The sequence below is a fragment of the Rattus norvegicus genome, chromosome 4 (genome assembly GCF_021556685.1).
Source record: "Rattus norvegicus strain SHRSP/BbbUtx chromosome 4, alternate assembly SHRSP_T2T, whole genome shotgun sequence".
Lineage (NCBI taxonomy): Eukaryota > Metazoa > Chordata > Mammalia > Rodentia > Muridae > Rattus > Rattus norvegicus.
In genome coordinates this window covers 52,304,030-52,329,287 of record NC_141537.1, presented here as the reverse complement: position 1 = coordinate 52,329,287, position 25,258 = coordinate 52,304,030, and the positions used below count along the sequence as shown (strand labels likewise).

At 38.6% G+C, this 25,258-nt stretch overlaps 1 protein-coding gene and 1 long non-coding RNA gene across 6 annotated transcripts in view; one reads left to right on the top strand and one right to left on the bottom strand.

Annotated features, from left to right (window-relative positions):
• Ptprz1 (protein tyrosine phosphatase, receptor type Z1) overlaps positions 1 to 25,258 on the bottom strand; it is a 182,619-nt gene that overhangs the window by 65,630 nt on the left and 91,731 nt on the right. For all 5 annotated transcript variants that reach the window (XM_087656159.1, XM_087656160.1, XM_087656161.1 and 2 more), the window contains 6 exon segments: positions 21,404 to 21,499; positions 20,848 to 20,914; positions 13,391 to 13,548; positions 13,093 to 13,243; positions 1,831 to 2,015; positions 720 to 846 (listed from right to left, as the gene is read on the bottom strand). In XM_087656159.1, coding sequence (XP_087512285.1) covers positions 720 to 846; positions 1,831 to 2,015; positions 13,093 to 13,243; positions 13,391 to 13,548; positions 20,848 to 20,914; positions 21,404 to 21,499 — 784 coding nt within the window.
• On the top strand, positions 7,690 to 10,319 carry LOC147994770 (uncharacterized). The gene is made up of 2 exons (XR_015685961.1): positions 7,690 to 7,748; positions 10,192 to 10,319. It is a non-coding gene; the product is annotated as an uncharacterized LOC147994770 (long non-coding RNA).

The following is a 25,258-nucleotide window of genomic DNA, read 5'->3' as shown; positions in this document are numbered from 1 at the left end:
TTCCTTCCTTCCTTTCTGCTTTCCTTTCCTTCCTTCCTTTCTCTTTTCTTTGTTTTTAGAACCCTTCCCTTAGTTTGCTGTACTACGTAACACATACACATAGACTGCTACTATTCACAGCACACAATGACTTCACAATAGCAGCAGATGGGACCACTCCAGATGTCCATCAGCAGATGAAAGGCTGACGGAGAAATGTAGTACCTATACCCAACAGAACTGAAATCACTCATTACAAAAATATCATGACAATGGTGTGAAAATTGTTGAAGTTGGAAAATAGTGTGTGAGGCTAAGTAACCTAGACCGCAAAAGATAAAAACTATATTTTTTTTCATTCACATGTGAATCTAGAGTTTAGATTTAGGTATGCATAGGGATAGGTAGGTACAGGTCATAAAAATAGAAAGCAGTCCATGAGAGGGAGGAAAGAGGGTGTGTGTGTGTGTGTGTGTGTGTGTGTGTGTGTGTGTGTGTGTGTGTGTATTCTTATGAGAATATACATGACATGAAAGCAGAGAAGGGCAGGAATGAGACCAGGGAAGGAAGGGGCAGAGAAGCGTTTTGAAGATCAACACAAGCAAGTATGTATGAAAAGGATGCTAATAAAAAAATAAACTTCATAGAAACATTTAAAACACAACAAAGCCAGAAGAAAGCATGTGTTCCCCATAACCAAATAGCTCAGAAGATAGAAGGGCATCTCGGGAGGCACTCACCAGCATCCTCAGTAGGCATGTCGACTATCAATTGGTCACTGTACTTTCCATAAAGGCCATTAGAGCATATGGCCACTATTTGGAGCACATAACTCATGTTAGGTATTAAGTTATTGAGAATGGCACCCTAGAAGAGAGATATTACAAATCATACAAAATTTATTCTCAGAAAACTATTAACAGTGAAAAATTAATCCTGACTATTCATGGCTGCATGCAAGTGCATACGTGTACTCACATGTATGTGTATGTGCACATGTGTGCTCACGAAGCAGTAAGTTATTTTCTTTATAAATTGTGAGAGGAAATATTTGCTCCCTTATTCAGTTCTCCTAGTTTATTTTCTCTATATTCTACACAAATGAATTTAAGAGTAGTTAAATTTTTATCTATTTTGTCCATATGCTATCAAAGATATAATAATGACAGATTTATTAAAGTGGGTTCCCGGGACACGGCTTGCCGCCTGAGATTTCCTGGTGTGGCGGTGTCTCATCCTATCCAGATGAGAGGTTGCTAACCCTTCCCTACCAAGTCAAAGTCTGTGGCCCAAACCATGATGTTTGGGTCACAAAAGGATTCTGAACTGTATTTTCTGTAATTCACAGAATGGCTAAGAGGGTCTTTTATATTATTCTGTTCTCCAAGTCATGACCCAATTATCACTTTACATATGTCATCTAGAAATTTGATGCAAATCAAAAGACTTTTAATTCTGCTACCTGGTTTTGTTTATTGTTTGTTCTCTTCTTGAGATAGTACAGAGTACACACATATATAAGGTGAGATTCTTCGGCCAAATGTGAGGTTTTAATTAGAGTACTTAATTATTCTTTACATTACCTTATTTATAAAGGAGGGGCACACTAATAATGCCCAAATGCCCAAATTTTCCAAATGTATCCACCGTCCAACATGGTGTTCACAGTGTCACGATCTCATATTTAATTCTAACTACAGACAGACATTATTTACTCTGCCCATGTTCCCTGGGAACACCTTCACTCAAAATGTAAAGTGAGCAAAGGTAAAAATACATAATTATTTGTAAGTTCTTACCTTGGAAGTCAAACTATGTTATCAGACAGAAAGTAATTCATCTTATAGTTACCAAGTCCTGATAGCCATCTGTTAAAAACTCATGCTTGGTTTGGTCGTTTCCCTCCAGTGGCTGGTACAGAACCGCAAACTTCTCAATCATTGTGTCATAAACAACCCGAGGCCTTTCCCATGTGATCAGAAGGCTGGTGTAATTCTCAGGGTCAGCTTGCACATTTTCTGGTTCTGAACTGCACACTTCAGGGGGAAAAAAATAAAAAGTAAGTCACTGGCATAGACATCGTTGGCTTCCAGGATTTATATTAAGTAAAACGTTCTCTTTGAACATTTTTTATTATGTTTTAATTCAATATGAAGTAAGATATTATGTCCTTTTTGTCATGATACTTTCACTTGTGATGACTTTTTGTACCTAAAATTGGATTCTGTTCATAAAAAGGCGGTTACTGTGGCTCAAAGTTCTGGAGGGTAGAAGTCCTGGTTGAGGACCCCTTGACTATGATGTGTCTTGATGAGAGTCTGTGGAGACCTCACTGTCCATATGGTCTTTTCCTCTGTCCTTATACCACCACCAGGATTCAGGAACAGGCGCTCCACCCACAAACCCAATTTCCACTTTCCAAAGTCCCACTTGAAAACACCATACTCTGATTATCTCCTGCCGTCTCAATCCCATTAGAATATAATAAGAATCCTAACTCCCTCCCTTTTCCTTTGCTATTGCCCAGAACATGGTTTTGAGAGCATTTGACATGGACATTCATTTTTAGAAACATCAAGATAGGAAATCTGCAAACTCATGGTGTCTGTATATGCCTTGTTTGAGACTTGATGAACATATTTAGCTCAGGACTTTGAAAAAAGAAAAAAACCAACAACTATAAAACATGGCCTATATTTGGATATGTTTGCTATTTGAGAAATAATTCAAAATTCCCAACCCTAGAAAGCCATATCATAACTACAACCATCAATTCGGCCTTTTTGAGAACTGGTGATTAAAATCCATCTCTGGCATCATTAAAAGATTAAATAAATAACACAGGAAATTTGGATATTTGTCTCATGTGGAAATAATATTGTGAAAAAAAATTTCAAATCTTCTTAAAATAACTTTAAGATCACCATGGCTTGGAACTGAGCAAAACTTCAGTCCTGTCGGAAGCAGTCTTGATGCTCTGCAGTGTGTACAGATATGTGATAAGCTTAGGGTAACTTACACAGGAAAAGTTGGATCCCACAGACAGAGAGAAAAATCTCTCAGGACAAAGATGAATTGACGAACTCACTGGCTAAAGTCACCCCCATTGAGTCCTGGGAGCCGCCAATCAAAGAGCAGACACAGGATGATGGGATATACCCCTTCCTCCCCAGCATTATGTAGCCGAGGATGTACCTAATCCTGTACAGACTTGATGCTCAGGGAAAGAGGATGGGGCTGGGGAGAGGGGAGACCGCTCTTTTAACAGCAAAGGGGAGGAGGAATGGGGTGAAGAACTCTGGGAGGGGGCAACATTTGGAATAAATAAAATAATTAATTAGAGAGAGAGGGAGGGAGAGAGAGAGAGAGAGAGAGAGAGAGAGAGAGAGAGAGAGAGAGAGAGAGAGAGGGAAAGAGAGAGAGACAGAGAGAGACAGAAAGACACACAGAGAGAACAAACTCACTGGCTGGGCACTGTTTTCAAGGGATATATGAAACTACAAAGTTGTGTCATGTAAGTCTGTAGGTGTCTTAGATAAATCAATTCCCATGGGTAAGAAATTTGAAAATATGCCAGCAGCCTTTTCAGAATGTGATCCTAATGGATTTTTTTTTTGTCTCTTCTAGTTTGTAATTCATCTCATAAACACATGAGGGCAACCGAGACTAAGAGTTCCCTGCACAAGTAGGCTGCCTTAAACACGGTATTAGAATTTAGCAGATCAACGCTGTGCTTGATGCACTACATTAATTACTCACAAAATACAAGCACATGTTTGAATGAATACAGGGATACATTTACATGAGCTAGAGGTTTTTTCCTGCAAACAAGTAATGTTATTTTTTGTTTGGAGGGGTAGTTAGAGTGAGGTGTTCCTTTGAGGTGGGAATGGATGGGTGGGTGGAGGCGCACCCTCTTAGAGGTTAAGGGGAGGAGTATGGGGTGGGAGGTTCATGGAGGGGGAGCCAGGAAGGGGGACAACCTTTGAAATGTAAATAAATAAAATACTCAATAAAAACGTTAAAAAGAATAAATAAAATATTCTTTCATTGTGAAAAAATGTGAACTCAGACCAAAAATATATTACCTTAGTTATGTTTAGACTATGTGATATAATGCTATCCGTGACTGTTCTGTGATTTTCCACCAGATGGCAGAAAGCCATCAACCAGTCTCTAAAATAAAGGCAGCACATAAGCTATCAATGGAAAACTGAGATCATCTCCTTCCTGGTAGAGGAGTGCACCCGTGGAAGGTATGAGGAGGATTCCTGGCAATATAATTCGCAGATCTTCTCCTCTAAAATAAGTCCCTCTTTCTGGAGCAAATGGATACAGTAAAGTGACAGACATTCTGTAAGATGCGCTCTTTAAAATTCAGTTAATTTAATGAGGCACATTAAACAGAAAGGACTTGAGAAAAGTAGGAAAGTGTTACTTGGGATACACCCACAACATTATTTTTCTTGTTAAGCTTGTTTTTTTAATTGGATATTTTTATTTACATTTCAAATGTTATTCCCTTTCCAGGTTTCCTGGACACAAGCCCCCTATCCCATCCTCCCCCCTTCTTCTATAAGGGTGTTCCCCTCCCCAACCACCCCCTTCCTGCCCCTGACATTTCCCTACACTGGAGGTGTCCAGCCTTGGCAGGACCAAGGGCTTCTTCCATTGGTGCCCAACAAGGCTATCCTCTGCTACATATGCAGCTGGAGCCATGGGTCAGTCCATGTATAGTCTTTGGTACACTCACAGCATTCTTATCTAGCTTCTCTGGCTTGTCCATTTCTGTCTGATCTTACTGGTGACAAACAGGAGATGCTTCAATCCATCTGGGTTAATATGAAGTGAGAGATTTCAAAGGAAGTCATATTTCTTTGATGTCAGGTTTTCATTTCCTAGCTATCTTACTTATGACTAATATGGCCATATTAATTATTTCAATTAATTATATTGGGTTTATGTATTTCTCTTTTATTTTTTCATTCTTCTTTCTCAACTATTTGCAGATCATCACCTTCTTAACCACTCCATGTCATATTTTCTCTCTCTTAGAATTGTGAAGGCCTGTTTCTGTTGACTGATTACTCCTGAGCATGGGACCTGTCTTAGGAGTAGTACAGTGCACAGTGTCACTCAATTAAGAAAACCGACATTATTTTTCCTAGCAGTTTTCTGTTGGCAATAGATACTTTGCTTGAAGTGGGATTCATGCTCATTTGCACTCCTTTATACTGGGATTTTGTCTGGCTCAAGTTTGTTCAGGTCTTGTGTGCACTGACACAGTCTCTGTGGGTTCTTAAGTGCACCTGCTCTTCTGTGGCTGAAAGACGCTGTTTCCTTATGGCCCTGACTCTCAGAATCTTTCCTCTTCCTCCTCTGCATAGATCTTTGAGCCTCAAGTGAACAGTGTGGCAGAGCCATCCTATTGAAAGCTAGGCATCCCAAAGTCTCTTGTGCTCTACATGTCGGCCACTTGTAGATTTCTATGTTAATTGTCATTCACTACAAAGAAAACGTCCAATGCAGGTTGAGTCATTCACTGGTCTATCCATATGAGGATGTGTCTTAGGAGTTGTGCTATTGCTACATTTATTTAGCAGAATAGTATAAATAGACTTTTCCTCAGGGGCCAGGGCCTATCTAGCTACAGGTTCCTGGTCTTGTTGACAGTGTAGGGTATGGATGAGTCCCATCTTGTGGAGTGGGCCTTAAATCCAGTTTGTAAAAGGTGGTTGATTACACCTGTAACGTTTGTGCCACTATTGTACCAGTGGGCCTATCTTGCAGTTACGTCATTATTGTAGCTCTCAGGATTCAGAGCTGGGTGAGAATGATGATTACTTTTCTCCTTTGGCACCTTCAAGCAATATGAATGCATGCCAGAAGGCTGAAGCTTCCAGTCGAGTACCAGCAAGATTCCTCTATATTCCATGACATAAGCACATGGTATCTTCAGCAAGAGGATCTTAGTGTTAAATTCTGGTGTGTAATCAATAGCAATGGCTATGACCCATAAAGTTTAGAAATCCTATCAGACCCTGCTAGTGAGCCACTCAGAACGATGGAATTCATTCTTAATTCTTGAGTATTTGGTAGCATACAATGTCCAGTTGGAGTTATTGTCACCTCCTCATAATATGGTTACTCAATTTAACCTCCTTTAAAATAGGTATATATTTTAAGAGGCTACTATACTACTAGGCTTCCATAAGCCTTTTTAAAAATAAAAATGCTTCCCTTACAAGGAAGATTTCCCCTTGGCTTACTAACTCACCTCTATATGTTGTGAATCAAATACATTTGAGCTTTATTAAATAAGAACATTATTTTTTAAAATATCCCTTTTATTAATTGATAACCAATAATTTAATAATATAAGCCTTTAGCTAATATATTATTTTTATTTTAAATTACATGAATATGTAGTGTATATGTCTCTGTGTGGAGTTGTACACATTCCTTGAAGGCAATGGTGCAGTCTAGAAAAGAGTGAGGACACTCTCTAGCTAGAATTGTAGGTGGCTATGAGCAGACCTTCACTGGACTGGGAACTGAACCCAGGGCCTCTGCAAGCCTATTAGGCACTCTTAGCAGTGGGTTCTTGTAATCACTGAATAATTTCTCCAGAAATTTGGATAATTATTTTATTAGAAATAAATAAACTCTACTCAGCCAACAATTTGTGCTGAAAGTCTAGAATTCCTTTTTAGATCAGTATGTATTTAGATATTAAAAATGCTAACACAAATTTCAACAGTAAGAGAATTATAATTTCCATGTATGGGTCTCATCAACTGTACTGGAAGCAAATGCTGCCGTTCATTTCCTTTCCACAAGTTATACTCAATCTGGATCATAGCTATCCATTCTTTAAGCAACAGTGGCTGAAACAGGGAACCTGGTTCGTGAAGAACAAACAGAGTTCTAGAAAGTACTTAAGTGCCATTCAGAAGCGAAGGGGCTTCTTACCATATCAACTTTGTCAGAGACCCATATCTGTTCTGGATTAAAATCAGACCCAATCTTCCACCACCCAGGTTGGTTCTGGTTACTACTGGCATGTAGGTGCAGCTGTTGCTCCTGCCTGTTGGAAGCTCCTCCCTGTCATAGATTTCAAAGACTGACGTTCAGAAAGCTTCATGGACCTTTAGTTTCTAAATTCTAGACTTCACTCATAGAGAAATGCTCAATAAACCAGAACCAAACAAACAACTGTTACTCGGGCCACATGGGATTCATCAAAAGCCACCTATATCCACTTAAGTTCATAGAGTGTCATGTTTAGCTTGCATAAAGGTCAGCGGTTAATTAGTTGTTATTTGTATGGAAGAACTTGTACTCCATTAAGAAAGAACTACAAAATTGCCAATCAAAGTTCTGAGTATCTTGAAGGCAAAGGGAAAAGGCAGGGAAAGAAAAGATAGCAGAAAAGACGTGGAGGAGAAATACCAGTGACCTTTTTGGTTGTGACAAATCTCTGTTTAACAAGAGGGCACAGCTAAGTTTGAGTTTTCTCTGGACTTCCTTGTTCTAGGGTGTGTCCTGAAACACATGGAGTTTGCCAGGAGGGAGGGAGCATATTCTGAGTTGCATGAACTACGGCTAAAAATGTAGAAAGGTAAGAAAGTTCAGGTGGGTGTGCCTAGGGCAGTGTCAAAAATGCCATCATTTGCTGACTGTGCATGTAGATATACTTCACGCTCTTCTCCAGGGATTGAGAACAACTTTATCAGCAGTTTAATTCGTACTGCATGATCGTCTGAGAAGTAAGTGATTTTTTTTTCTTTCCTGACTATAATTGGAGTTAGTGCCATCTAGGTGTGATGCTAAAACCCACTTTTACAGCTACTGACTTCCCAGAAAGCAGGGTTGCTAATGTATAATTCATAATGACATTTCCCAGGAATTGATAGAAAATATCTTGTAGTTCATTGCCTTATGCTACATGCTTTGTGTACATTATTCTACAGAGATACTCCCAACATGCTCTCTGTCTTGAAAAGCACACTATATTCTACTACTTTTAAAGTTTTTATACTACATTCATTATGGTGCTAGGTAACTCTTGGAGTACAATCCATAATTATTTGAAATGCTCGTCATGCAAATTTTGCAGAGCTCTATTTCTTCACCGTGATTTCTTGTTTCTTTATGCATGCGACACATGACAACAATATCAGTCACCGAGTGTGTAGCTCACTCATCTAAGGTGTGGTAGTACCTTGCAGATTTTAGCTCACTTGAATCTTACAGCAGCCCTCTGAAGGGACCAGCTGTAATCTCTCTTATTTTATGGGTGAAGACACGGTGGTTTATAACGTTGACAACTTCATGATTTTTATATCATCAAGTTACTGGTGCTGAGTTTGGAAGTCAATGTACTCTGGTCTTTGAAGCTCAGATTGTGTGTTCTGAATGCTCTGCTCTTCAATGGGAGAGTCTTGCTAGTGTGCTAGGAGCAAGAAAGCATATAGTACTCGAGAGGATGGGAATAAACGTGAACCTCTCCTACTCTGTTCATGTTTAAACTGTTATCTACAGGACTTATTATTTAGAAGACAGCTTCTACTAAAGCCTTCCCAATCAGATGGTTCGACTACATTCTAGGATTCTTAGAATCTATAATGTCTACTTTATGATGCCCAAATGAAGTGCCTGTCTAAAAATGGTAGCCTCACATCAGAGCAGAAACGCAGAGCATTGATGTTCTGATGAGATGAATACTGAGGCTCTGTCAATGTGAAAATGAGTATGGTCTGGGCTTTCACCTCAGAGTGAACCTGGAAACAGGGAGTCACATGCTTTGTGCCATGATTTGGTATGTATGCTGAAAAGACACGTATCTGTGATGGATGTATCGAGAGCAAGGTTCTGACAATTTCTACCATTCTTTTTACTTCTGCTGCAGCCAAAATGACAATGTTAGATATTTATAAAGGTCAAAAGTAAAAATAAAGTGAAAACCCCGAATGTCCAAGATTGAGGAAAAAATTTTCTTTATAAATTTTCACTAAATATTGGAATAGTATATGACAGTTTAAATGCTTCCTTAGAGGTTCATTTAATATCTCTGTGTAACATATTTACCATTGTGAGGTGCAATGTTTTTGATTGGAGTGAAAAGACAAAAAGCACATTGAGCTTTCAGTGGCCAATTTTGAGTGATGACATTAAGAAGTATCTTTAGTGTCTTCTGTGAGCTTACTCAGACTTTCTACTTTAACAAAAGCACCCATGAAATGCCTTCTTTTCAGATTAAATTTGATACAAATCAAAACCTGAATCTACCCTAAAATTGCTCTCAAATTCAGCTTCAAAAAGAAAAGAGATGGTCCATTCATTTTAAAAATAATTTTAAAAATAATTTATTTATTTATTATATATAAGTACACTGTAGTTGTCTTCAGATACACCAGAAGAGGGCATCAGATCTCATTACAGATGGTTGTGAACCAACCATGTTGTTGCTGGGAATTGAACTCAGGACCCGTGGAAGAGCAGTCAGTGCTTTTAATGATGGAACCATCTCTCCAGCCCAGCTAGTGCATTCATAATTAAGAGAACTATCATAAGGATATATATGCTCAGCAAATGCAATAATAGTGAATGCTTCCTGAAATGCAAGCTGCTGAGATAGAAAGAGAACAGATCCTGCTCATAAACAAATGCTCCAGTTCTAAACATTCCCAAGTCTCCCTTCTCAACTGCTGAGAGCATGCAGCTCACTCTTTTAAAATAAGTTCAGCAAATGCAAAACATTATACAATGAGAATCTGTGAGATTAGTCTATAATTATCTTTATATGCTGAATACACACTATTGTCAAATATAATAACTGTTGCAACTGAATAGCGACAGAGTTCAAGTGAGGGGACTGAATAGATTCTTTTTATCAGTCACCAAGAAAATGACTTCTTAATTTTATTATGACACAGATACTGTTTTTAAAATTAAAAATTTTTGAAACTGTCTTTTTATCATGAATGTGGACTGTATGTTATGCACTCCTTTGAAGACTTTGAGCATTTAAAAAAAATCAAAGGATATTAAATAAAGAAGATCGTGGCTCTGCCTTGTCTGGAAATCTAAGGCTTCTCAACCCTGCTGTGCCCGTTGCCAGTAGCACGTGCTCTTTGCAGGCCCAAAGGCTAAGGAACAAGTGAACCTTAACCTTTCTTTAATTCTCTCTTTTGTTCCTCACTTATCAAGGGAGAAGAAGTCTGCACCCACAGGACAGTGGCTGTCCTTTATTCCATGACAGCGAGCTGTGACAGGTGAAAATCAACCAAGGACGTGAAGCATGTGACTAAGTTCTGAAGCGAGGCAATAAAAACAGCCTGACTGCAGGAAAAAGACCAGGATGGCTCGCAGAAAGGTCCGTTTGCAAGGATGGAGGAAAGGCTCGTTGAGTAAGACGGGGAAGTAGAAGCTCCCTCCAATTTAAAGGGATAGATCTATTTCCAATAGCACCCTTTCCTAGTTAGGAAATTATAATTATTTTCAAACAAAATGACAATATGTGATATGCATCACTCTGTCAGCCAGGACAATGCTGCAACAGAGCTGTGGGGTACTGAGGCAGCATCCAGGAGCAGCTGCCAGGAGTAAGAGTGATGCCTCCGTGTTCCGTGTGCGAGCTGCCTGCCTTCCGCAGTAACCTCTTCACTGACTGATCGTAACTCAGGATACCAAGGGGAACGGAGACTGCAGTGAGTGTCTCCGTCTGACCTTGTTTTTTAAGGTCATTGATTTTATTACAAAATTACATTCCTTTCAAAATATTAGGCAAAGTGGAAAGAGCTATGGCAGGCTTTAAAGTTGGAGATACCTGAGGTCAAATACTGACATCACCTCTTTCTAGCTGTGTAAACTGGGACAAATCACTCAGTGTCAGCTTCCCGAACTGGAAACCATGAAAATGTTGGCCAGCATCATGAGCTGAGTGATGTGAGGCTTAAGTATAATACACTTAAGTATAAACAGACTTTGGTTCAAGGTAAGGGAGTGTTACCCAATAGCAGGTAGCTGTTGTTGCTTGCTGTGGATACTCAATTAAGCCTTTAACTTAATTATGTAAACTATATTGCCCTATGGCAGTTCAGAACTACATGTGGGTTGCACACTGGACAGTGCAGAGTATACTTATCAAGCATCATCATGCTTTTACTATATGGAAATTGATTCCTTCAGGCATGCAGTGAATATTCAGCAACTGGGCTTAGCTCAGAAATGCACATAAAGAGATAAAATACGTAGTTGCATCATGGGCTTAGAGGGCTATGGGAGAGTCATGAGCACCGGCAATTGCTATAGTCTGGTTGTTACTGAGAAACACAAACTTGGGCATAATGAACAGAGACCAGATGAGCATTATTTACCTTAAACTTTCTGGTTATGATGTTACCTGAGAGTAGTCCTGTGCCTGGGACAAATTCAGACATAATGGGGATAAGAGACAGTCTCTGAGTGGAGGAATGTCTTGTATGACTTTCAGAGAATGACGAGTGAGCAAAGATGTAAAGACAGCAGGGAGTGGCCTGGGGCGTAGAGAAAACTTCTTCAGTGTGACCTGTGAGAATGGGTTTCCCTGCTTCAGAGGACCTCAAAGAGTACAGTGGGAAAGAAGAGAGCTTGCTGATGAAGGGTTAGCATTGGTATCACTGAGCACCAAAGACCTATGTTAAGTGACAGATTATGATCTTATTCCTAAAGACGTGAGGTTCCATCCACGGTTTTGATAAGATGTGATTTAAAGTACAATGTAAAAGAAATAATATATATTAAATGTATTTATTCTTTTATGAGTTCACTGTAGTTATCTTCAGACACACCAGAAGAGGGCATCAGATCCCATTACAGATGGTTGTGAGCCACCATGTGGTTGCGGAATTGAACTTAGGACCTCTAGAAGAGGAGTCGATGCTCTTAACCCTCCAGCGCAGAAATCACATTTTTAATTTGTCATTTTGTCTACTGTATTTTAGAAAGGGAGGTAGTTTAGGTTCATTTCCATCTTTCTAATCAATTACCTATTATTCACTATAAAGACCACTAAAGACTTTGTTATGGCTTTAGAAATTAGTTTTACCAGGAATCAAATTTTATTTTGAATGCTACTGTCACACTAGATATAGTTATTTGACAATGTTGTCATGCCTTTTGTTGGATAACAAACAATTCCAAATATAATATTAAAATAATAAAAGCATGAACGTTAATGATTCACTTAAATTTAAACATAAATGATAACATGTAATTAAAAAAGAAGTTGATTATTAAATTAATATCATTCATAACAAAAATTTAAGTGCAGGGCAGAATCAGAAGTCTTAATACCCCAAAATGAAGGCAACTTCAACTATCTCTACATGGATTGCTACAGTCTTATATAAACAGAAAGTTAGAAGTTATGGATACCTCTGGTTGTGTCATCTGGTAGTAAGGGCTTCTGATTCTGTGTCAGTCAGAAAAGGCACAAAACACACACAAGGATCCCAAACACCCACCCTTTTTTCTATTAGTTGGTTATGACAAAGATAAAGTTATTTCCCCCCAAAGAAGGAAACCAAGGACATCTTTGTCTATCAACAGCAATTCAGTACAGTAGGTTCTTAATTTTTGTCTTGGAACTAGCAACACAGGTGTGTGTACCATAATCTCAGGTTGAGATTCAGTTAATGTTTCTGTCTCCAGCTCAAATCCACGATCATCCCTACCAGACATGACAACCCAATATCTGAACATCTTGGTTTCTTACTCCTCTTCCTTCTATAGCGTTTAGTGCAGCATACGCTTTAAAGGGAGTTTGGATGGCCTAGGTTGCTATGTTACCTACTGTCGTGGGATTAGGAAAACTTGCTTCTATTTAGCAGCTCTTATTTTTTTTTCCCCTCGCCTGTAAAATATTCATAGAGGAAGAATGGAGTTTTTCAAATTCTCATTTGTAGATGTGGGAACCATGATTCGGGGCAGCTAAATTGCTCGCCTACAGCTAGAAAAGTTAATTTAAACCTTTCCAAAGCTGTGTGTGTCTTGTGCATTTTCCACCGCAGCAGAATAACCATCTCTGCCGAGTCTGTGAGGGACGTGAAGAAATATTTCAATCCATACCTGCTTCATGAATCTCTTCCTTCCCAGTGTACGAAGAAAACACCTGCCTGGAAAACTTGTACTGTTGTTCTCGGAAATTGTTTTGTAAGTAATCCATCAACATGACATACCCGGACTGTTGCATTGTGAGAACTTCACAAAATACAGCCAGCTGGAAAGAAGACCAAATCATTTAACGCGCCTGCCTCAAAAGCTTCGGTAAATGCTCTAAACTGACACACGGCAGGCAGCAGAGCTACAAAATAATGCTTTCACAAATGGCTTCCAATCACTTCATTACGTGAATCTCTGAGAGTACCTGGCTTTCAGAGATGCTAACTGTATCCTTAAAAACAATCCATTCGACGGTGTCTGTGCAGGGAGGGGATGTCAGTGATCCGTTGTAAATGTAGTACTTGTCAGTGGAGTTTGGCAGGAGGTTCTGCAAGATGAACGGATCTAAGGCAGCCTGCTTTCCTGTGAAGTAATGAGACACAGCTCAGCTGGAATCCCAATGCTGGAACTTAGTTATTAAATCTGCTACAACACAAGGACACATTCTTACTTATATATTTAGTTAGAATTTAAGTTTAAGAATTTAAGTTTATATTTGGAGGAGGGGGAGAGCGTGCGCAAAGGAAACCACATTCTACGTATTGTCTCAAATATATCTTTGTAGATTGTTAGATAGCTTGTTTTCCAACATGATGCTGAAAAAAGATCATTTCATATAAAAAGATAAAGAAATATATGATTACCTCAATAGAAATCAGCTACGTCTTTTGAAAAAAAATTCATTCTAGTTTACAGAATGAAAAACAAAGACCTATGCTGCTGTTATAGATTAGTTTTTATAGTGAGCATTGGTTTAAGGGCAACTTCCTGAAAGCTTCCCCCGGAAATCAAGAATGAGACAAGGGTGTCTCAGATCATCGCTTTTGTTTGATATCAAACACGATGAAAAGGGATCAATTAAGGGTGCTGATTGAACGGCCCCGTGACTTCATCCCAGCAACTGCAGGGCTGAGGAGGAGGATCAGGAGTTAGAGGCCTGTGTGGGTTACTTAAGGGGATGCTCTTTAACTTGGGGCTGGGGTGTTGAGAAAAGCTCTTAGGATTTATGGGAATTGCCATGATCACAATTTGCAGACAGAGCATGACTGTGCACCTGCGGTTCAGGGAACATCACAGAAGAGGAGGCAGAGAGATTTTAAGATCCAGAATACCAGGATGTTGGTTGGGAAATAGTCTCTCCTAGAAATGGCTGTAGGAATAAGACTGTAATGACGATAATATCAATGAGCATGTTAACATGAAAGGAGGACAATTTCATGAACTCTTATCCCTAGACAAAGAACCACAGGCAGCCATGAATGCTAGAGGAGGGAGCTTTAGCTCCCTCATTAGTTGGCCAATGAAGAGTGGTCAGCCCTCAAAGGCATATACACACAAGCAACAAAGCACACTCATCAGGTTGTATTTATATGCATTTTTGCATACATACACATACATACATATACATATATACATATATAGGTGAATGTGGGTAATAGTAATAATTAAAAAATAAGAAAAACTTGAGAGTGGAGGGGTACATGAGATGGCCTGGGGGAGATAAAGAAAGGAGAAGGGAAAATGATGTAATTCTATTTCAATTAAAAACTATTTTTTTAGGGTTTTATTTAGGGCTTTCTAAATAAATAGGCCTCAAAATGGCTACCACTCCCACAGCAATTGCAAAATGAACTATGTAATCACTCTGAAAAATATTTTTAAAGGAAGCGGGAGACTGGGGAAATTCTTGGAAAAGTAATTAAGTGATTATTGTCGGGGAAATTGGGAAAATAAAGAAAGCCAAAGTGTGTTCAAGCCAGCATTCCTTGGACTCTGAATTCTTTGTAATTTCAAAATCAATACCAATGAATGTTCCTCTGCTCTTTGTTGCACTCGTCTCACATATTAGGACATTTCCATTCTTTTAACACTTTGGTATGTGGGAAGCACAAGAAAACACTATTAATGACAATTAAGGAAAATTCAGTTGTAGTAGTAGAGGACAAGCTCATATATTGTGAAAAAGAATAAATAATGAAAATATTACTCTTATGAAAAGAAGTGTGTGTTGTGTTCTGAATAAACAGCTGTCTTTTAAGAAATGCTTTAAAGAATAAAAAAGAAAGAATTAAGGGCACAAACAAAATTGCACTGATACGAATTTGTAAGGCAAGGAAATTAAGTAAGCTTATCTGCAGATGAAGAACATTTATTTTCTTCACTGACAATATAGAAGCAATTTAACATGCTTGAAGTGTCTTCTTTTTCAAGTTTAGTGTTACTTTTACCATGTACCAAACTTGCATGCTTCAAAATAAAATTGAATTAAACATGTATATTGGGAAACATATTTAAAAGACTATTCAATTTAATAGATGAATTAATCAAAGTCACGGTGCACAATCACAATACAAGAAAAATACCAATTGTATTTCTACACCAGTTTTGAACAAAAATATTGTTTTTCTGCAACATGTTTTTTTTCCTTTCTCTATTCTTTTGCTTTAAATTTTTTATACAATATATTTTGGTCATATTCTTTCCCTCTCTTACTCCAACTCCTTCAGATTCTTCTCCCTCCTATCGCCACACTCAACTTCATGACCTTTCCCTCTCTTAAAAACCAAAACAGAAAAACCAAAACCCAAACCAAACCACCACTAATAAAACAACAAACAAACAAACAAACAAAACTGGAGTTTTGTGTTAGCCAGTTACTCCTGAGTGTGAATGTGGTTGATATACTGAGTCACTCGAATGAAGAAATCTGATATTCCCTTTCCCAGAAGCTATGAACGGCAGAATCAACATGGTTTAAAATAGCCACAAATTTGAAGTACAAATAGAATCTATGTTATAATATAGTCTAGAGAGAATGAGGAGAAAAACTCTTCAAAAAGGTAGAAATGATCATGGCCTGGCTTTGAAAATTCAATATTATGGTAGGGTGCATTTGTGTGTGTGTATGTTTGTGTGTACCCTTTGAGAGAGAGAGAGAGAGAGAGAGAGAGAGAGAGAGAGAGAGAGAGTGTGTGTGTGTGTGTACCCTTTGAAAGTGTGTGTGTGTGTGTGTGTGTGTGTACCCTTTGAGAGAGAGAGAGTGTGTGTGTGTGTGTGTGTGTGTGTACCCTTTGAGCGTGTGTTTCTGTTGTTGATGATGTCTACTTGTTTGTCTTACTATATAGCTCTGCCTGTCTTGAAACTCACCATGTAGACCAGTGCCAGGATTAATGGCGTGATCCATTCTCCATGCTATTTATCTGAACTGGAAGACTGGTTGTAAAGTTTAAATAAAATACAGAGTCTATAAATCAGATAATCTTGAATAATAAAAAACTAGACAAATGTCATTGTCAGATTGGAAGTCTTCCTGACCATATGTGACTGTGAAAACCATAAGAGTATCATATTTTGCAGAAAAAGAAAAAAGAATAAAGGAGAATAAAGATCTGTATGTACATGATTAACTGATAGCTGAAATGGTAATAGGTAGAGTAGAGTTAATAGAATTTTCAATGAGCAGAACTGTATTAATTATCCTTGAAGAAACAAATGAATTTCAAGCACCCATTCATTCATTCATTCATTATCATTTGTTCATTCATCATCCATTCATTCACTGGGTGCTAGGGAGTGAACTTAGGACTTTAAGCATGCAAGTTTGCACTTTGTCACTATGCTACACCCTCACCTGTAACTGTGCTGTAGATTACAAATACTGTCCAATTCTAGGTGGACTATAGGTTTAAAAGTGTCTTCCCTTCTAAAAGCAATCATTAGAAGTTATCTTCATATAGGCAGCTTGGAACTTCTGCTCTCAGTTACTTGTGAAAGGAGAAATGATACAAACTTTAAGGATGCTACGATCAAGATTTAAAGAGTGAGGATTTAGGGGTGAGGATATACTACACTTGCTAGACTGCTTGCCTAGAACATATGCTGTCCTAGATCTGATCCCAAGAACCTAATAAAACCAGTGTGGCCGTGTATACTTGTAATCTTTGCTATAAAATGTAGAGACAAGAGGATAAGATGCCCAAGGCCATTCCAAGTGGCACAGTGAGTTTGACGTCAGCCTGGTCTTCATGAGGCCAGTCCTCAGAAAAGAGTCATTGTGAAGACAGTCAACTCAAAAATGGAAAATGTACTGAGAATATTCTATGCATATACACATTTATAATTATGTGCAAGCTATTCTTATATTTATCTGTGTTATGTATATTCTTGTACATGAACTTGCATGCAGATTAGAAAATCCCTATACAATTATGGAGGCATTCTATTTTGGGTCTTCCAACAGTGCTTGTCCACAGTACTACCTTGGGCATCCAGCTCTCTCTGCTCTGCCATTACTCACAGAGGTAGTGATTTACTCATTAGTTAAATGCTCATCTTTCTCACTCTGCTGTACAATGCACCTCTTCTGCTCTATCCAGGAGATTTATTTCATTACATGGTAGTTCCCGAAGCCAACTGAGGTTATGTGAGGTGGCACATTATTAGAATAACCGAAGGAGTTTGAAAAATCACACCAGCATCACACTTTCTGCCACTGGAGATAAAACTTCTAGGGCTGGATCCTGGCCACATGCATTTTTAAATCTCTTCCCAGATGATGCAGACATTAACCAAAGTCAAAACCCAGGGAAAACGGAAGTGTTTTCAAGAGTTTCAACTTCCTGATCACACTATTCATGCGTATTGTGAATAATTAAAATTAGAGCTTATTGATTACGCTTGAGCTAAAAGCTAAATCTTATAAACAGAAACCTATTTGACTGAGTTACATTTCTCCAAGATCAAATAAAATCTTATTTTAGTCCACTAGAAAGTTTACATTTTGTTTGCCTTAATGGACTAATGATGTCTATGAAATGTCCAATGTCAAGATGAGATTATCAAAGTTCAGAGTCGAAGTGGGACTGGGAAAAGCCCATGTGACCTTAGTCCTACACGAAGAACTTTAGACAACTGAGGGAAGCTATGAACAAGAGAAGTGGTCTTCTCCAGGGAAGGGCACATCAATTGGTTGTCCAGTGCTAAGTAGTCAGGTCTGAAAACATACATATAGGTAGCATTATATGTATCGAATAGGTTATATTTAGTAATACACACACACACACAGATATATATGCATGAAATCAAAATTAGTGAGAAAATAGGCCATGGATTTTATGGATTATGTGGGAGGGTTGGGGGAGTGAGAAAATGGAAGAGAGAAATGTGATTAAATTATAATCTCAGAAATGAAAAAGATGATTATCAGAGTTCAGATCTCAATTCAAGTTCTCAGGAACTGATCAGAATTTTCCTGTTACTCTGTGGGTATTCACCAGTTTCTGATTCCTGCTTTTAAGGCTTGATTGTTTGGTGATTAGATAATCTACTAAAGATAAAATTTCTTTTATGCGTGTGTCTTATGAAAATGTGATTTTGGTATATACTAATTAAATAAAGAGGCAGAAATTGATGTTCTGGTACCCGGGAGAGATGAATTGATGCCAGATGATCTCAAGTCAGGGCAGAGAGGACAAAGGTTTGAGACCTCTGTGGAGATGTGGAACACAGAATTTCTTTGGAACATGAACAAACACTAAAGGTAAAGAAGTTTAAGAAGAAAAAGAAGAAAGAGGATGTTTATTTCTTTCTCATTAATCCAGAATCCACTCTTCCTTTTCTTTTGTTTTCTTTCTCTCTTCCAAAGAGAGGAAAAAAAAAGAGACAGGTAACCGAGAACCACAGTACAGCCAAGCACTAAGTGAAAGCTCCTGAGAATTTAAAACCAACTATTACTTATAACAATGGCACTTAAGGAGCCACCTCAGAACCTCTTGTAAAGATTCTTTGGTTTACAGATCCCTGGGCCTGGTTTGCAGTTGAGCAAGTAGCAGCATAAGTTGTTCTGATGAGACCTTCCATTCAAGAATCACTGATAACATTCCCTGGAAGTTTCTCTTCTTTGCAGTTAGAAAGATTTCATTCATATTTTTCGGTGTGTTCTGCTTGAAAAACATTAATATTTTATCTTTGCATCACTGCAAAGTCCCCACCGATTCCTCCATCTCCAAGTGCAACAATGTCAAGCACAGAATAGCTACGGTAAGAGGAGGATCAGAAAGAACAGGTTCTCAACGAGAAATGAGGTTTCTCTTTTAGAGAGAAATGTAGGAGATGAGAAACCAGCCCAGGACATAGTAAGGAGATTTTCCATTCTGAATGATGTTTGTAGTGTTGAGTTGGTTACGACTCTACATGAGAAAATGGATCTGGGGTTGGAAGTCTGAGCATTCTCCTAGAGTCTCTTTGTCTAAGGGTAAGAACTGCTTTCAATATCTAAGATTCTCTATAATAATAGCTTTGCAGCCCAAGATTAGAATTCCATAGTTTGCTGTACTCTAGGGGATGGTCTAGACTTCAAAAGAACATAGAGAAGGTTCTAGAACTTCACAAGTTAGAGTTAGTAATTTGGTTTCTCTTGTCCCATGAGCTGACATAAAACATGAAAATAATTTAGGTTTAGCTTTTCTACGCCTTGAAGAAAGTGTTGAAACCCATCTGCTTCCCTTCCTTCAGTTGGCTATAATCCACTTTCTGACTTATTGAGAGAGAACTAAGTGTGGCTCATGGTATTCAATGTTGCATTTTGCTTTCTAGGTGGACTGAGTGGGCCGTCAGCTGGACCTTGCTTTTGATGACAGGAGGAGGGGTGGAGCAGGCTTCTCTGCTGCAGGAGTCCCCATGTTCCTGACTTCTGAAAATGTCAGTCAATTCTGATCCTCACATGTAAGTGACAAAGATCAATCAATCGCAGGTTGGACTTTTGCCTTTAAGAAAAAGGTCTACGTGAGTCTTGTTTCTCGTTTTTGCTTTGGTGGCTTTCTAGAGAGTAATGATTTTCACTTTATTGATGACCAGGGGAGGATGAAGATTGTTTGTGTGGGTTGTTACTAAAAGTAAAATAGCAATCACGGGTTTCTAGCTTGTCACCACTGTTGTGAATAGCATTTGCTGTGACAGATGACAAGATCCACCTAGTTACCCACCAGGCAGAATAATATAAAGGAATTCCATCCCGTTTAGTGTTAGCATCCTTCCTCTTGTAAATATCTTACCTCTTTGACATACTCATTTGCCAAGAAAACCACCAAGGCACAGGTGTCCACTTGAGTACAAGTCTCTTTTCACTTCATAATTTAGTATTTGTAAGATTAATTGGTCTCATATAGTCTTTAAGGTGATGTACAAAGCAGACTCAGAATAGATAAATGTTTTAAAAGCATACTACAATAAGGTTATTTTTAAAGAATGAATTTGGAGAATAGCAGACTCCCTTTTACATTGATAGCCTATAAATTAAACTTTTAATTAATCTATTAAGAATTTATTCATTTGAGACAGGACCTCTCCGTGTAGCCCTGGCTGGCTGCCCCAGAACTTGACATATGGATGAAGACTGCATTGGGTTCACAGAGATCTACCTGCCAAGATTCCCAAATGCTGAGATTTAAGGCATGTTCCACCATGCCCAAGTTTTCATAGTTGTTATGGCACAAAATTATCTTATAAATGGTTCTTTACTTCGTGAGAAATATACAGAGCGGTCAAGTATGGGAAGTGAGATAACATTCGTCTTTAAAGACACCATCCTCCCCATCTTTCCCAAGTGATCTGGTTATGCTGCAGATACTCATAGGTGTTCATCTCATAATCTTAACAGCTTACCAAAACGACTAACACTTTCAGTCCCATCAATAATGGCTTTGTAATCCAAATTTTCTTCAACTCCAATCTGTCAGGGAAGAATGGCACTATGAAAACAGGAGTCAACAATTGACTAAGTGCGTAATAATACATCACAAATTAGTATAAAGAACAGTATGTCCCAAGTACATTGTTTTTCAACAGCAAGGTTAAAAACAAAATAAATAAAAATCAGGTAACTTTACATTTTACACTATGAAAAGAAAAATGGGAAATGCCATGATTTACAGTTACTACTCATGAGTTACGGCACATCATGGATAGACAGGCAAGTCTGTGTACTTATAACTGTCCACTCTAGCAGGAAAAAACCTATTCAGTTATAAATATGAGTTCTTTTAAAAACATACCAGATGAGGGCAACTCTTAATGGAAATGACTGCCAGTGATCATTATGGGTGTGGTCTCTTCAGCTTGTGAAAGTATTTATATTAATATATATATATATATATATATATAACTGGTAGTTGCTATGATTTAAGAAGAAATCAATTGTAAACCCATGTCCAATAATTACCTCAAATAAAATGGATAGAGCCCTTAACCTTCCTTTTCCTTTAACTGTTTCCTCAAAACTTGAAAATCGGTCCGCATCGAAGCAGTAGATTTGCATCTGTGAATGTAATGGTAGTAGCTTTATTAGAAACACTTCACAAAAGCCAGTGAAGAGATGTACCAGAGAAGCTAACCAGCTTAGTAAATTCTACTGAAAAATTCTACAGACTTTACAGTTCTAGAGTCTCTGAGTTTTCCAAATGATTTCTCAATAAGATATACTTAAGTAAGTTTGCTGTCATTTGTATCCTTGGACATAGAAGGAAACACAGAATCTTCCCTAAAGCAGTATGCACTAGAAGGGGAATAATAATAGCCATAATAATAATAATAATAATTCACTAAGTAATTGTTGAATGTAAAAAACCGGACAAAGTTTCTTTTAACTATCATGCATAATTTGTACAAACCTGGGGATCACTGTTTCTTGAGCGAACATACCTAACTTGATGGAGCATTGTTACAATTTTGGGCATTGTCATGTTGTACTTTCTGTTCTTCCACTGAAATTACAAAGAACTCTGCTTATATCTAAAAATGCCAAGTGTTTTAAGCGTCCTATTGTAGCTTCTACTGTGAAGCTAGCCCTTGTGAATATCTATTCCACTTTAGATGCTCAGCCATGACAGGCTCTATTCCAGCTTTTAATGTGCTCCTTGCCCATGGATTGAAATCCAGGTAACATCAGTATATAAAGGTAGAATCAGGCAAGAGTAGAAAACCTCTGAGGACACTTAAGGATTGATAGTGGAAAGGCACCATATTCAGCAGGATGGCAGTGGCCGTGGTGTGCCACCAGTGCCTTCTCAGAGAAGGTATCTCAGTTGACCTCTAGAAGTCAAGTAGTTTTGAGCAGGTTGAAATCAGAAGGGATGGGGGGTGGTCTCCCGAGAAGGTCTCCTGAAAGATGTACACAAAGAAAGTATAGGCATGGGAAACTGAAAGTCATTTTCTGTGATAGCAGGGGATCATTGTAAGGGAAGGGGCTGGAGGAGCAGGCAGTGGTCACACCAAGGAGCCATGGGAAATCACCAACGCCCTTTAGAAAACAGTCATGAGGATAGGCTAGGGATAGGAATGTGGACAGACAGAAGGAGGTTAAGATTAAAGAGAGACTAATATTTTGTCATTTGATAAGTATGAAGAAAGAATGGTAGTTAGAGTTTGCTCTAAAGCACATGCAATTTTTAAAAAGAATTCAGAAGACTTGTTATGGGATGTGGGAGAAAAAGGAATAAAGAGATGGACACATAGGAAGACACATAGGAAGAAAGAAAGGAATGTAAAAAGAAAAAAGAAAGAGGGGGTTCAGAGGGAAGGGAGAAGGGAGGAAGGAGGAATGGGTAGGTTCTAGGATCCTCCTTTGAGGTCCTATTTGCATAACTGCATGGATAATACTTCTAATACTATATTTATTTTTATTTTATGTGTACGAGTGTTTTGTCTGCATGCTTGTCAGTGTGTCTTACATATGTCTGGTGCCTAAGAAGGACAGAAAAGGGCAGCAGACCCCCTGGAACTGGAGCTACAGATGATTGTGAGCCTTCATGTGAGTGCTGGGAACTGAACCTCAGTTCTCTGCAAGAACAACACATGATCTTAACCACTAAGTCAACGCTTGAGGCTTGATTTATTTTTATTTTTAATTATGTGTTTATGTGTATGTCTTGGTGGAAGGATGTGCATGTAAGTACAGTTGCTGTCAGAGATCTTTAGGGGCAGTAGGATTCCCTGGAGACGGAGTAAACAGGCATTTGTGGGTCATTTCATTGGTGCTGGGAACCGAACGGGGCCCTTTGCAAGAGCAGTACACAATTCTTAATCCCTGAGCTGTATCTCAAGCCTAGAATAAATCTTTAAAAAGCAACAGGGAAAAGAAAAGGCAAGCAAGCAGACAAGCCAACAAACAACTTTTCCAAAACAATATTTTGAACAAAATATTTATTTAGAATTTAACTCTTTTGTATTTTTTTGATAGCTTAAAGCTTTTGATATGGAGAGCTTTTTAAAAAATGTCATTTAAAAAGTAGGTAATATTGCATGAGAGCTTAAATCTTTTTTTCTTTTTTTTCATCTTTATTAAATTGGATATTTCTTATTTACATTTCAAATGTTATTCCCTTTCCCGGTTTCCATGCCAACAATCCCCTAACCTCTCCCCCTCCCCTTCTATATGGGTGTTCCCCTCCCCATCCTCCCCCCATTGCCGCCCTCCCCCCAAGAATCCCATTCACTGGGGGTCCAGCCTTGGCAGGACATTAAATCGTAGAAATGAGATGCTATGTATTTAAAAAGTTGGTAAGTGGCTATTAGCCCAAATGCTTGAACTACCCTAGATCCCTAGAACAAACGAAACTCAAGACGGATGATCAAAATGTGAATGCTTCACTCCTTCTTTAAATGAGGAAAAAGAATACCCTTGGCAGGGAAGGGAGAGGCAAAGATTAAAACAGAGACTGAAGGAACACCCATTCAGAGCCTGCCCCACATGTGGCCCATACATATACAGCCACCCAATTAGACAAGATGGATGAAGCAAAGAAGTGCAGACCGACAGGAGCCGGATGTAGATCGCTCCTGAGAGACACAGCCAGAATACAGCAAATACAGAGGCGAATGCCAGCAGCAAACCACTGAACTGAGAATAGGACCCCCGTTGAAGGAATCAGAGAAAGAACTGGAAGAGCTTGAAGGGGCTCGAGACCCCATATGTACAACAATGTCAAGCAACCAGAGCTTCCAGGGACTAAGCCACTACCTAAAGACTATACATGGACTGACCCTGGACTCTGACCCTATAGGTAGCAATGAATATCCTAGTAAGAGCACCAGTGGAAGGGGAAGCCCTGGGTCCTGCTAAGACTGAACCCCCAGTGAACTAGACTATGGGGGGGAGGGCGGCAATGGGGGGAGGGTTGGGAGGGGAACACCCATAAGGAAGGGGAGGGGGGAGGGGGATGTTTGCCCGGAAACCGGGAAAGGGAATAACACTCGAAATGTATATAAGAAATACTCAAGTTAATAAAAAAAAAGGTGGTTTTAAATCTTTGACAACATTTAATAAATATGACTTTATTCCTGGATAGTTAATAGGTAGTCCTTCCTGGTTATAATTCCTAGATATAATTATCAACGTGTTTAAATGGCCTTTTGTTTCTTTGACAGAATTCACCCTGATTTGTTGTGATTTTTATTATTAACAACTACTTTGGATTATTGAAGTAATACAGTTTCATTGTCTATACTTGTGGATTTTTAAAAGAAGAAAATCAGAGGCATTTGCAATGCCATCAGCACAAGAGAGCTACTGTTCACCCTTTTATGGTTTCTCTGGATGATTTTAAAGAATAATATACTTAGTCCCTTCTTTAATTAACTTCATAGAATATGTCTGTTTCACAGGACAGAAGTTGTAGCAAATCAAATAATTTGTACAAAATCATGTCATTAAGGATAGAGTCTTGGCCATTTAACCCAATCTCTGTGTAGTTAGTTTTCATGCTTTACAAAGTTGGAAAAATAATGCTGATTAGGTCATATTCAAATTATTATTTTTAATTGGATAAAACATTTTGAAGTGGGAAGGGTGTGTTTGTGTGTGTGTCTCTGTGTGTGTGTGTATGTCTGTGTGTGTGTCTGTGTGTGTGTGTGTATGTCTGTGTGTGTATATGTGTGTGTGTATATGTGTGTATGTCTGTGTGTATGTGTGTGTGCGTGTGTGTGTGTGTATGTGTGTGTGTATGTCTGTGTGTGTGTATGTGTGTGTGTGTGTATATCTGTGTGTGTGTATGTCTGTGTGTGTGTCTCTGTGTGTGTG